Source organism: Brachyistius frenatus, unplaced genomic scaffold (genome assembly GCF_029030835.1).
Source record: "Brachyistius frenatus isolate BFR_SWC_R1_liver_20210118 unplaced genomic scaffold, ASM2903083v1 Contig_205, whole genome shotgun sequence".
Lineage (NCBI taxonomy): Eukaryota > Metazoa > Chordata > Actinopteri > Embiotocidae > Brachyistius > Brachyistius frenatus.
The window spans coordinates 217,193-230,000 of NW_027210804.1; the positions used below are offsets into that span (position 1 = coordinate 217,193).

Consider the following 12,808-nt stretch of genomic DNA (forward strand, 5'->3'; position numbering starts at 1 on the left):
AAGTCAGGAAACACAGCTGCAGTTTCTGCTTCTCGCCACAGGTGTCGCCAGAAAAAGAAACGGGAGATCTTTCGAGATTGTAACATAAAAATAAAAAATAAAAATATTTTAAAGAATTCTTTTCTAAGACCTCCAAAACTACAACTCGTTATTATTTCACGACTCCAGCTGGTGATTGTGTTGAACATGATAAACACACGATAATTGGTATAATGAGGACATAATATCGTAAACATAATCTCAAAACTGCTCTGCGTTTAATATTTAACGCGGCAAATGTATCCTCAATGACATGATATGAAAGTTAATGTAATTTTCTTGATGCGAGATGCGAGAAACACTTATCCCGGCTTCTCTGCTGGTAACGGATCCCCGAGTCTCTTTAATGTGTCACCAAGACCATTGAGAGCCCCCCCGCCCCTCCCGAGATGTTTAAAATGAATCGATGAAAGCTGATTGAGATGTTTCGCGTCACAGAAAAAACACGTAAATGTTGAGTTTTTGTGTGTGTGTGTGTGTGTGTGTGTGTGTGTGTGTGTGTGTGTGTGTGTGTGTGTGTGTGTGTGTGTGTGTGTGTGTGTGTGTGTGTGTGTGTGTGTGTGTGGAGACAGTACATGGAGGATATTGACTCCACTTCCATAATGTTATCAATAAAACCCCGAGCGCTCAGATGGATCCACACACACACACACACACACACACACACACACACACACACACACACACACACACACACACACACACACACACACACACACACACACGTTCTCTTTGATCTTGGCCTTTATTCTCGTTTTTATATCTCTTTTAAGAGCTCCTCATTAAGGAGAAACAGAAACGTGTTTTTTTTTTTTATCCTCTTAGTGTCTGACTCTGTGTGCAGATATTCTGGTATCTATTCTCACAAAAAAAATAAAAATAAAACGCGATCTAAACTTCGTCAATCATGCCTTCAGATCAGCTTTGTTCTTCATTTTCTGTACTCTACTCCAAAAACTATAAATGTTTCCGATCACACTTGAAGTTTCACAGACGCTTTTTTTTTTTAATTTTTTTTTTTTTTATAAATGTTTTTTTTGTGTGTGTGCATAATCCTCATCTGATTTACGTTGTTTTCCTGCAGTCGTGCTGTCACTCAAGCAGCATCGTACCAGCGGGGAGGCCCGTTGTTTTTCCCCGACCCGCGCTGTTAATTTGCCGCAGTTGCGTAATGTCGAGACGTGTACGGAGAAAGCTGCCTTTTTTTTTTTTTTTTTTTTTTCCCCGACGCTCCAAGTAAAGTAGCTTTTTGAACGGGAGGGAACTTGTTTGGCTCGCTGTTGTGAAAGCGCTTTCAAGACGGGGTTGAAAATGTCATTGAGTTTGCGAGTTTTTTTTCTCAAAGTCGAATTCTTCGGAAATATAATGGAAAAAAAACAACAATTCAACTTTTTTTTTTTTTTTTGGAGATGTAAAACTGCAAACTGCTACCTTTTTGAACGACCTGCTTTCAGCCAAGAAACAACCTTTAAAAAAAAAAAAGAAGAAAAGAGTCGGAGAGCGTTTGAGTGTATGAAGCTGAGGGGGGATCCCAGCGTGATGTAACCGGCCGGGAGAGTTTCTGTCGCTTCCAAAAAGTCCTAAAGTAACAGATGGAAAGTTGTCGAGGGGGTAAATCCTGAGATAACTCGTGCAACGTGTCTACATCAACGCTGGAGTCGCCGAGCAAAGCGCAGAGGTTTGTAATCGTCAGCGTTCACCGAAAGTGACCGCGGCGGCGGGCGGTCGGTCAAAGAAATACTTTTCGGTCGTTTTCTAACCGTGGGTAATATTTGGACGAATAGTCTCTCGAAGCTCCAAACAAATCCGATTATTTATCAAATTGTACAACCGTACACGCTACTACAAACACGATGCCGAGGTTTAGGATCTGGCTCGGCAACGACACGACGTCCCCCGCCCCGCCGGTAGCCGAAACTGTGACTGCACCACGGGCCTGTCAATCAAAACCAGACCCCAAAAATGTGGCTTTTCTGGGCTTATTTTTGAATTAACGACGGGATTGTTTTTTTTTTTTTTTTTTTTTAAGAAGGAGCGAATTTAGACACCGAAATACCACGCGGAGAGCTTGTTATTGACTACCGCCTCTAGTGGCACTCGGTGGGTATTGCAGCCTTTTATTTTCAGACCCCGGAAGCCACGTTTTACTTTTATAGAAACCCTGGCGCGTAGGTCGAGCAACTCTTTGAAAGGTATTTAAAGGAGAACCTCAAGAGTATTAGATTTATTACGCCATTCGGCTATACGTGTCATTTTAAACACTAAAACCCGCGTAAAGTGACATTTCCACTTCCCGGGCCGTTCGACGCGCTTTGAATTCGAAGGCGGTCCCTCGGGCCCGAACGTTATCTCGTCGGCTCATCCTGCCGCGTGCTCTCGATAGGTTATCTGCTCCGGTGAAAAGGCGCCTTGCTTAGTCAGTTTTCCCCGCAACGACCTGAATGCTGCAACATCAGGAGACTTCACTTCCTTCGCCTGCCGGCTTCTTCTTTCTTTTTTTTTGGGGGGTTCAGGAATCGGAGGAGATAACGTGCTGACCTGCTGACTCAGCGGGTCGTCGTCCCAAACAGGGTTTTTTTTTTTTTTTAAAGATTGCTGCCGTCACACCAGAGACTTGCGGCTTGTAAAAACACGTTTAAACTTTATGAAAGCTGCTGACAGACGGCGAGCAGTATAGGCAGGAATATATATATATATATTTTTTTTGTTGTTGTTGCATTACAGCCGCCTCGGTGTTGCAGGGCGAAACAATTCCATTTTCTAATTAGGACGAATTAGCTGCACAATCTACCTCCTCAATCAGTCACTCAGACATCAGGGGAGATAAGAGTGTGTGTGTGGGGGGGGGCAGTACACATTTTGTCTGGCATATAATTTGTTTTTTTTCCACGGGACAGAGTCTATTGTCCTATCTCTGGTCTACAGCAGTGACTTATGAGAGCTGTCAGTCAAGCGCCAAAAAAAGCCCAACTTCATCTGGAATCTGTTGGTGAAGACTCGACGCGAGAGAGAAAGAGAGATGAAGCTTCATTGTTCCGCTACTGAGACAAATGGCTTCACAGAGTCGCACGTTTTTGTTGTTAGTCGTCCTTTTATCCGTCTAGAAATAGAAGCGTCGGATATTTCGATTCAGGGCGGTTTTATCTCTTTTCATTTAAGGCAGGATTTTGGTATCGCAGGACTTTTGGGGTTAAAGGTCACCACTCTGTTATGAATTAGACTAAATGGACCTACAGGTTTTTTTTAGTTTTTTTTTAGCAGCAGCTTAAATTAATACAAACGTGCCTTTCTTTTGTAAAAACAGTATAAACTTGCTCGTTCTTTAAAAAAAAAATCTAAATAACTCTCAAACTGCAAAAGTTAAAAAAAAACATCTTCTAATGGAGCGTGCCGACGACGTTAAATTAAACAACAACCGAGAGTCCGCCGAAAAACTCGCAGCTCCATTTAATCTTTACTGGAAATGCTAGCGTCGGCGAGCTAACCACAAAAAAAAAAAAAAAAAAAAACGTCTTGGTTACAATTCCCGAACTTGAAGTTTTGCGTGTTTTTCCGCATTTTTGCTAATTAGCAGTAAACGTAAAATGTCATAAAACCAAAATTATTGGAGGAATTTCAATTTTGTTGTGCAAATCATTTTGAAAGAAATACAGACTTTAGCATCTTTTTTTTACACTTTCCGGAGTTTTCGTAAAGTTGCAAACAAAAAAAAAAAAAAAAACGATACTTGCGTGCGTTGAAGTTGGATTAGACGTATTAACATTTTTCTCAGGATTTGTAACCGGTATAAAGTTCCTCTTTGCCCCATATTTTGCCTCCTTGGGATCCGGTCACCGTAGTAACCGGACCACAGCAGCGGGCCGACCAATCACCGGAGCCGCGCCGGTGTCGTCAGGCTCCCTTTTTTTTTCCTTTTATAAAGACTATTAAAATGTGCTAAAACTACTCATGCGGGCGGAGGGTTTTATCGGCTCTGCCAGAAATCCTTCATTCAGGCTACAGAAGCCGATTCCTCCAAAAAAAAAAAACCAAAAAAAATGTCTTTGTTCACCTCGCTCAGTCTTTGATGCTCATTTGCCCACTCGGTCATTCGAGGAAGACAGAATTTGAAATGTATTCAAACTGTTGGGCCGCGTCGGTCCAAAAATATCTGTCTCAGTCTGTGAAAGAAAGAAAGGAAGGAAAAATAAAAAAAGAAGCCCACCTCGGTGTAATCCTCCCCGAGGCCCGGTAAAAATACAACCCAGGAACATTTCGGTCGCCGGGTCGTACGCTTCCTTAGCGCCCTTTTTTGGGGTTCGGAGGAGAACCGAGTAACTTGCGAGTCGTTAATTGTTCTTTTATTCGTTGTGTGACGTTTTGTTTCGTCTTTTGCCGCAGAACGCCGAAGTGTCCGTGTTCGAGGTGAACATCAGGTTCGTCGGAGGTCTGCTGTCCGCCTACTACCTGTCTGGGAAAGAGGTAAGGAGCTTCGCTCGGGCCTTCCCCGGGTGGTTTGTTATTTATTTATTTTTTATTTTTTCTTCTCTCACGCCTCGCCACCTCAGCATTCAACGGGAGACTTTGAAGAGAGCGAGTGTGGCTTCCTTTTGGAGGCTGATTGATGAAATAGAAGGAACAGACTGTGAAGACAGAGTGAACGAATGTGTGCTGTCGTACTTCGGTAATATCCTCTTTAATAGCGGGAGGGGGCGGGGGGGTCGAGTTAAGTTCACCTCATTTCTTTTTTTGATGTCTTTTTGGAGTACGGCTGCTTCTTTCCGACCGTCCTTCGGTGGAGAAGATGCATTAAAATCTTGGCTCTTCTGTGTGAAACGAAGCGTCGCGAATATTTACAAGAGTGCTTCAGATGTGGGAAAGCTGTATTTTGATGCCGTAGTCGGAAGTCGTCGTTTTTTTTTCTTTCTTTTGGAGGGGGGGGGGGGTACGATATCTTCGAGGACGCCTCGAGGGGAATTTCTTCAAACGTGGCAAGGCCACTCCCTTGCTACCGAGGATGAGCTGGGTCGATTTTGGTGGTCAAAGGTCAAAGGTCACTGTGACTTCAACGATATCTCAGGAAAAGAAAGCTGGACGGAATTTTTCCTTACAAACGCGGCAAATGCGGTTCGCGGTTGATCGCGTCTTTTCGCCGCCGAGGGACAAAGTTTCAAGGTCACCCCGTCGGACCCCGTTGTCCCTCTCGTCCTGATTTCGGTGGTCAAAGGTCAGAGGTCACTCTCCCGTCACGTCGGCTTTATGCCTGTGACTGCGATGTCACGGGAACGTCTGGAGGGGATTCTTCTTCAAATGTGTCACGAACGTTCAATTTAACTCGAAGTTGAACAAACCGGTCACGATTTTACCGGTCAAAAGGTCAAAGGGTCAAAGGTCAGAGGTCTCAACTGGGAGTTCACGTCCGCTCCGGCGAAACGTGCACGAACTGCCAGGCAGTATTTTCTAAAGAGTTTCCATCTTCTTTTCTTTCTTTTTTTTTTTAGTTGAAAGGGAAAAAGAAAGGCGGCGTTGCTTCTGCCTGTGTGTGTGTGTGTGTGTGTGTGTGTGTGTGTGTGTGTGTGTGTGTGTGTGTGTGTGTGTGTGTGTGTGTGTGTGTGTGTGTGAAATGTTCATTTCTGTTTTTTGGTTTTTTTCCCGACTCGTGTCACTCCAGTATTATTTCACTCCGAGAGAAGTTGATCTTTGATGCCTTTTTTTTCCCCGTCTTTACACTTCTGCTGTAACCTCTGCTTTAACACACCCGCTCCTCCTCCTCCTCCTCCTCCTCTTCCTCCTCCTCTCACGCGTGAGCTACATCTTCATCGTAGCGGCGAACGAAGCCGGAGTCAGGAAGGCTAAGTGCTCCTTCATGAGACGGGAGAGATAGCGGAGGCAACGGGTCGCATCCGTCGGGCGTTTTCAACGCTTCAACGCGCACAGAAAAAAATAAATACAAAAAAAAAAAAATCCACGTGAACGTTGTGTCTTGTTTCTGCATGCGAGGACCGCGGCGGGGGGGAAAAAAATATCGATAATAAAACGGTAAAGAACATTAATTGCTACTTAAAGAGACACTTAGCAAAGCTTTTTAACAAAGTAGCTCGGCGCTCTACTTATTATAATACTTTAAATATTCACCAAAAGCATCGAAGTCATTGATCGTATCCGGTACTTCCCTCATAATAACAAAGTCACAGAGTATGACGCATTTTATTTGGCCTCGCATAACAGTATGGTTGTTTGTTTGTTTTTATTTATTGGTTCAATTACTCTTATTATTTAAAAAAAAAAAAAAATTGCCCTGAAATTGTTTGTTTTTGTCGGCGCAAAACTTTAAAACCTTAAAGAAATTAAACGTTTGTATCGTCTAGAATCTGGGATTTGCCAGATTACAAGTTCATCTCGTAAAAGTGATTTGAATTATCAATACAATTCCTCTCACGTATTTATTTTATGTTTTTCTGTCGGTGGGTTGATGAATCATCCCAGCTCTAAAGTGATCGATAAGAAGAATTATTGTCTCCGCTCGGCTGCTTCATCGTCCGCCGCCACCAGACGAAGTTCCACTTCAGATTTGTTCGTTCTCTGAACCTGAAGACTAAACTGTAGTTCACCCTAAAAGCAAAGTAACAAAAGCTTGTTTTTTGTGTGTTGTTTTTTTTTTTTTTAAACGTGACACTGAGCTTCCCGCTTCATCGGTATTCATGAGGAAAATCTGCTTTTGGATAAAACGGTCGCTTTTGGTGTCTTCTGAAGTGATAATCCTCTCAACGAGTGTGAAACAAGTGGAGGCAAACTTGAGACCTCGGGAGTCCTCAGCAGTCGTTCTTGGCTCCATTTCTTTCTCTTTTCTTTTGTTTGTTTTGTTTTTGTTTGTGACGACGCCCTCTCAGTTCGGTGCCCTCCGGCGTTTCATCAGGGGTCTTGATGAGGTCCCTCTCCTCCAGGTCCGGGGGTCAGGGGTCCCCCCATATGTATATATATATATATCATACTCACAAAGTGGCATTTATATGATCATCAGCCTGTTTGTTTTTATTTAAAACCTGTAAATTACCGACGTTTTTGGCAAGCGACTCTAAATTACAATTTTTAAAGACTTTTTTTTTTGGTTTGTTTTTTTTAGATGAGAGCAATTTTTCCTTTTCACGCGCTAAACTTCAACCCACGTTCAGGGCCGTTTTGATATTTTTACAGTGTAACTTCCCATTCGGTGTTTTTGTGATGAGAACTTTACCCGAACCTCCTGAAAAGATGTTTAACCCTCGAAAACCAAAGTCACCGCCGACCAGAGAGAGAAGGCTGCCCGCTGAATACTGTGACCTTGCACAAATATTCAGCCTCTTGACTTCTTGAGTTCGTCGTGTTGCAATTGAAAATGGATTCATTAGAGAGCGGAAACCTTTTCGACACGAGGGCCACTCAACATACTCAAAAGTTTAAAAAAATAAATAGATTTTAATTTTTAATTTTTACCTCTAAACACACATTTCTCCTGTATTACATCTTTTAATCTTTGCCCTGACCTTCAGTGTCCTCCGAGGAGCCTTTAATAGCATTTTTTTTGTACTTTATGTACTTGTGTGAGAGTAATGCACTATATAGTGTCGTATTGACATTGGTTTCCGTTAATTTACTTCCCGTGATTTGAATTAATCGAACCTTAATCAATCAGTTGGGCTCTAATTGGAGTCAAATTCACGCCCTGAAATATTTCATTGAAAAAAAACAAAAACAAATGTGAATATGCTCTCTTTTATTAAAATGTTCTGCAACAAACCGCAGACTGGATATAAAAGTGTTCCGGGTCTGAAAAAAAAAAGCGGAAGCGTCTTAAGCTGCAGTACCACCGAGTGCCACTAGAGGTCGGCTCCAAAACGCCTCCGGAGACTCCCATTCAAGTTCTCTCATGAAATTTTAAGTTTATAACGGTGTTGTTAGCTGAAGTCGCTCCCTTTTTTTTAATCAGTTTTCTGAAAATAATCCCTCATTAATTTGAAAATAAGCCTAAAAAAGTTGTGTTTTTTGTGGGGGGGGGGGGCGTATCCTTTTGATTGACAGGCCTGTGGTGCAGTCAGGTTACGGCTAGTCGGTGGGCGGGACGTAGTATCGTCGGGGTTTCCCATCGGATCGAGTCAGCTCGTCCAAATATGGTCACGTTCCTGCTCCAAACCTGCTCGGCGACGACCAAAAATCCGAACTCGAAGGTTTTAAAACGGCCGTGACGTCAGCGTTGGTCTCCCGCCCGGCGCCAAACAACAGATGTCGGATGGGAGTTGAAGGATCAAAAAAAAAAAAGCACCTGAAATGTCATGAAAGGCGTTCAAGCGTCTCTTGCTTCTCAAATCCCCAAAGCAGCTCACATTTTACGAGAACAATAAAGATGAAAGCAAATCAAGTTTAGTCAACTAAATGGTTGAAAGCTACCCGCTTTTTTATTTTTAATCTTTTCAGCTTCGTGTTTATCGTACCTACAAACTATTCCCCATTTTACCTTTTTTTTTTTTTGGCGAAAGGAGAGATTTGGTCTCGAAGGAGCGCGATGATGATGATGATGATGATGATGATGATGATGATGATGAAGACGACGACGATGGAGTCGGAGCGGTGAGAGGCGTTTTCGAGAGAAGGAAGTTGAGGAGGAGAGAGCGGCTCATTTTTCTCTCTCCGTCTGTCTCAGACTCCCCCCCCCTCAAAACAACAACAACAAAAAAGGCTTTGATGAAAACTTGATCAGTAAAAGTTCAGCCGGCACCGACTGCGTGAACCCGACTGGCTATTTTTTTTTTTTTTTTTAATTTACGCCCCTGCCGGTGCAGATCGCGGCGTGCAGCCGCGATCATCTGCTGAAAGGAAGGAAGTAAACAATGAACGAAGGAGATGAAGGAAATAAATTCCTCTAATCAAAGCTAAGTGCTTCAAGGAGGGAAGGACGGAGAGAGGACAGACTGCTGGGAGAATGAAAGCCAAAGACAGAGAGAGAAAGAAAGAGGAAGAAGAAGAAGAAGAAGGAAGCGGTGCATGAAGGGAGATATTGTATGTTGGAGAAGGGGGGGGGGAAGACCTGAAAGAAATGTAAAAAGGGAAGTGATGATGGAGGGAGGAATTGGAAAGGACGAAGCGGTGATTTGGAAAAGCTTGAAATGACAGAAATACAAAACAAAAAAAAATACAAAAAAAGTGCTTTGTCCCAGTTTTACTCTATCAACAGATATAAAAGACACCTTCGAGAAATTTAAATTTAAAAAGTATCAAACAATTGACAAATCCTGTCCGTGAAAATCGGATTGTTATTTATTTTATAATTTTTTTAAAATTCGGTTATTCATGATTAAGGCCGGGGTTTTATTTATTTATTTATTTTTTCCCCCGTCTATTCCACTAAACACTTATTTCTACAATGATTATAATGAGCGAACGCCCGATTGCGGTGACAACTAACCCTTCACCTCCTTTCTGACGGAGTAATCTGGTGATGGCGGGGATGAGCGGTCCCAGCTCGCCTCCCTGATCCCTCGCAACAACCCGGATTAAAGCAACAAAACAAAACAAAAATCAAAAACAAATCCTGTCACAAGCAAAAAAAAAAGCAGGTGTCTCAAGGATCTTTAAAAAGGACGATTTGACTGCATTTATCGAAGTGTAAAAATAAAAAAAAAGTAAAAAAAAAAAAAAAGGAAAGTTCAGAAGTAAAACGGGTCAACGTCGGAGCGTCAGCTGCGTAAATAAGTGATTCTGTTGACTTGTTTTTGTTTTTGTTTTGTTTTCTTTCAACGTAGCAGGACGACGACTTGTTGGGATTCTTTTTAGTCCGTCGTAACAGACTTTTTCTTTTTGTATAGAACCAGAGCACAAATAGCTGCAATCGTCTCGAGTGGCGGCTTTTGCACTTTTTCATTTGAATATTTCATGAATGGAATTCCCTCCGAGGAGTTACACACCGCCCGCTCAGTCGTACGTAGGTTTTAACAGACGCGACCTTCTCACGGCTTACGTTTTCTTTGCCTCGACCGCCACGCGTGCGAACGCTCGTCGGCGATTCGTGCCGCCGAATCTGGTTTCGGCGGATCTGGTTCGGCCCGGTCGGGGTTGTTCCGCGGATCTCCGGCGCTCGAAACAACAGGAATTAGCTGGAACGTTTTAGCTTCCTCTCTCCGGGCTCTCCATTCATTCCCTCGGAAAGTTGTTTTTTGTTGTTGTTGTTTTACTGTCGGTGATTGATCTGATGGCGCTAGAAGCCGGGGCCGGTCCGCCTCCAGGGAATCACCGGCCGCTGCCGCTGCCAATTCCTTCCACTAATTTATCGCCCCCTCCCCCATTAAAGAAAACTCCACCCGACGCACATTCAACTAAATCTCAGGAAACGCTCTGATCTGCAATCAGGCGGGCTTTTTCTTTTCTTTTTCTTTTTTTCCCCTCCCGTCTTTCTCTTTCACATTCAGCCTCCGTGATCCTATCACACTTTTACTGATTACTGATATTGTTTGGAATGGGCCGCGGCCCTCGGAGCTTTCAAAACTAATTTGGGTTCGGCGATTCGGTGATTTCAGGGCCATTAAATGACACTTTGCTGTCGCGCCGACGCAAAAACACAAAAGCAGAAAAATGTTTCCAGGTCTACGTCGACGGAATAAATCGGTATTTCTCAAGCAATTTTCTTTCTGCCTCAAATTGCCGAGGTGCCGAGTCGGCGGACATCGCACGTCGACGTGAGTGTTTGTTTTGTAACTCTTAACTGGATCTAATTGCTTTTTTTTTTATTTTTTATGGCCATTCAGCGTATTTGTCGGACGCCGGAGCTCGCCGGGTGCCGCGGGGCTGATCATGAAACGTTCCTTCAAGCCAGCCGACGGTAAAACGACACGAATACAGAATTACAAAGAACAAGAGACGAGGAGACGGTTCTTGAAATGCGAAGGTGGGAAAAACATCGTGGGAGTTTTGATGCGTTTGTGCGGCGACTCGGAACAGCTGCTGGCTTTAAAAAAACAAAAACAAAACAACAACAACAACAACTCTTTTACGGCTCCTTTATTTCATTTTCATACTCGTAACGCTTTCAGTGGAAATTGAATGAAAGCGATTGGGAACGAGCACAACGGCAAGAGCCCGACTCGGCGAACAGCCGGAAGCCGCGCGTGATAAACGCATATATAAATAAATAAATAAATAAATGCCCGGCCGTGCGCGGACCCCTTCGCTCGCCTCGGGCTTTAAAGGACTCCCAGTTCTTCCTCTGCAGGTGGGATCCCTGGCGTGAGTCAAGGTGGGCAACCAAAGCAACTGAATATTTATCGTCCAAACCAAATTAAAACGAGGTCTCGTGCCGGCGGCGGTCTGAAGACCCGGCGCTCTCGACGCCGAAGCGTGACTCATCAACTTTTATCGTTGGCTCCGGGCTCGCGAGTCGTGAGTAAGGAATAAAACGAGGTTAAGCTAGCTCGTGGGCTTTCTCTAGTCTGGGGATTTTTATTTATTTATTTTGGAGTCAGCCCGCGGCTACGAAACACAAAGTGAGAGAAGTTTGGATGTGACGTTAAACCAAATGAGCTTTCCCTCCTTCTTCAGTTTCTCTTGTGGCTTCTACACGGAGGTGTTTACAAATAGCCACAACCAGCCACAAAGAAGAAGAAATTAAAAAAAAAAAAAAAATATATATATATATATAATTTCTCCGCCGATAACGAATGTCAAATCCAGCTGGCGGAGAGAGAGAGAGAGGAGGAAGAGGCAGTACGGTGACAGTAGGTGGTTCGGTTCGGCGTGGGAAAACGGTTTTACATTTGAGGAAAAAGGAAGCGTGACTCAGTGGAACAACGATTGAGTGAGGCAGGAAGTTTTCATTCCTCTGTGGTTATTGAGGAAGGGAAATAGTCATAGAGCCGAGTCAGCATTTTTTTTTTTTTTTTTTTTTTTTTTTTAAACCCGCATTTTCTTGCTCTGCCACATTTGTTAAAAGTGCTGAACGTGCATAATGTTCAACAGTGAAAGTAACTCTTTTAACCCCTTTTCAGGAGATGAACCTGAACTCTGGTTAAAACGCCGTCACAGTGGTTTCAAATTGAATGGCAGTGTACAAGATTTGGATAGAAACACCTTCAAAATAACAATATATTTGTGTATATTATATTTATCATATGTTGTGCCAGGTATATACATCATGCACACTTACGGTTTTCAATCATAGCCCCATTTTCTTGTGTATCGTTATTTGTCTTGCAAATTGGCACGTTTTAACCGAAGTAAGCCTAATTTCTGCTCATCACTTATTTAATTTTGGTTGCTTTATTCTCAAAAAGTTACAAAGAAATAATGAGGGCATGCTGGGAAATGCTGACAAAGCTGCGTAGTAAACACCAAGAACACTGTTAAATCACGCTCCTCAACAGCCAGCGAATGAACACCGAAACATTTCCTGTCTTCATTGAAAGTTTCCAAATGTTCCAAAAGTAAACAGAATTTCTGCCCATCACTTCGGTTCATTTTGTGTCGCTTCATTCTCCAACGTTACGAAGAAATAACCGAGGGCATGCTGGGAAATGCCAATACGGCGACAAAGCTTGTCCAGTAAACACTCCCTGAACACGAGCGGTAGACTTAACGTATAAAATAAACTCCCGAAATCTCCTCGGCTCTTCGCTCTAACTTCGGGATGTTCAACTGCCGCGTACGATTCAGACACCAGAACGAGCCCAACGCTGCCGTCACTCGCGAAACACTGGAGAAGACGGATACCTCCATTTTCTGGACTGAACTGGAATTTTCGAGTGGAAACGCTGCAGGCGAGGATCAC

At 43.2% G+C, this 12,808-nt stretch overlaps 1 protein-coding gene across 1 annotated transcript in view; it reads left to right on the forward strand.

The window, feature by feature from the left end:
- man1a1 (mannosidase, alpha, class 1A, member 1) overlaps window positions 1–12,808 on the forward strand; it is a 93,945-nt gene that overhangs the window by 40,369 nt on the left and 40,768 nt on the right. The window contains exon 4 of the mRNA XM_069719084.1: window positions 4,420–4,500. Coding sequence (XP_069575185.1) covers window positions 4,420–4,500 — 81 coding nt within the window. The remainder of the gene's footprint in view (window positions 1–4,419; window positions 4,501–12,808) is intronic.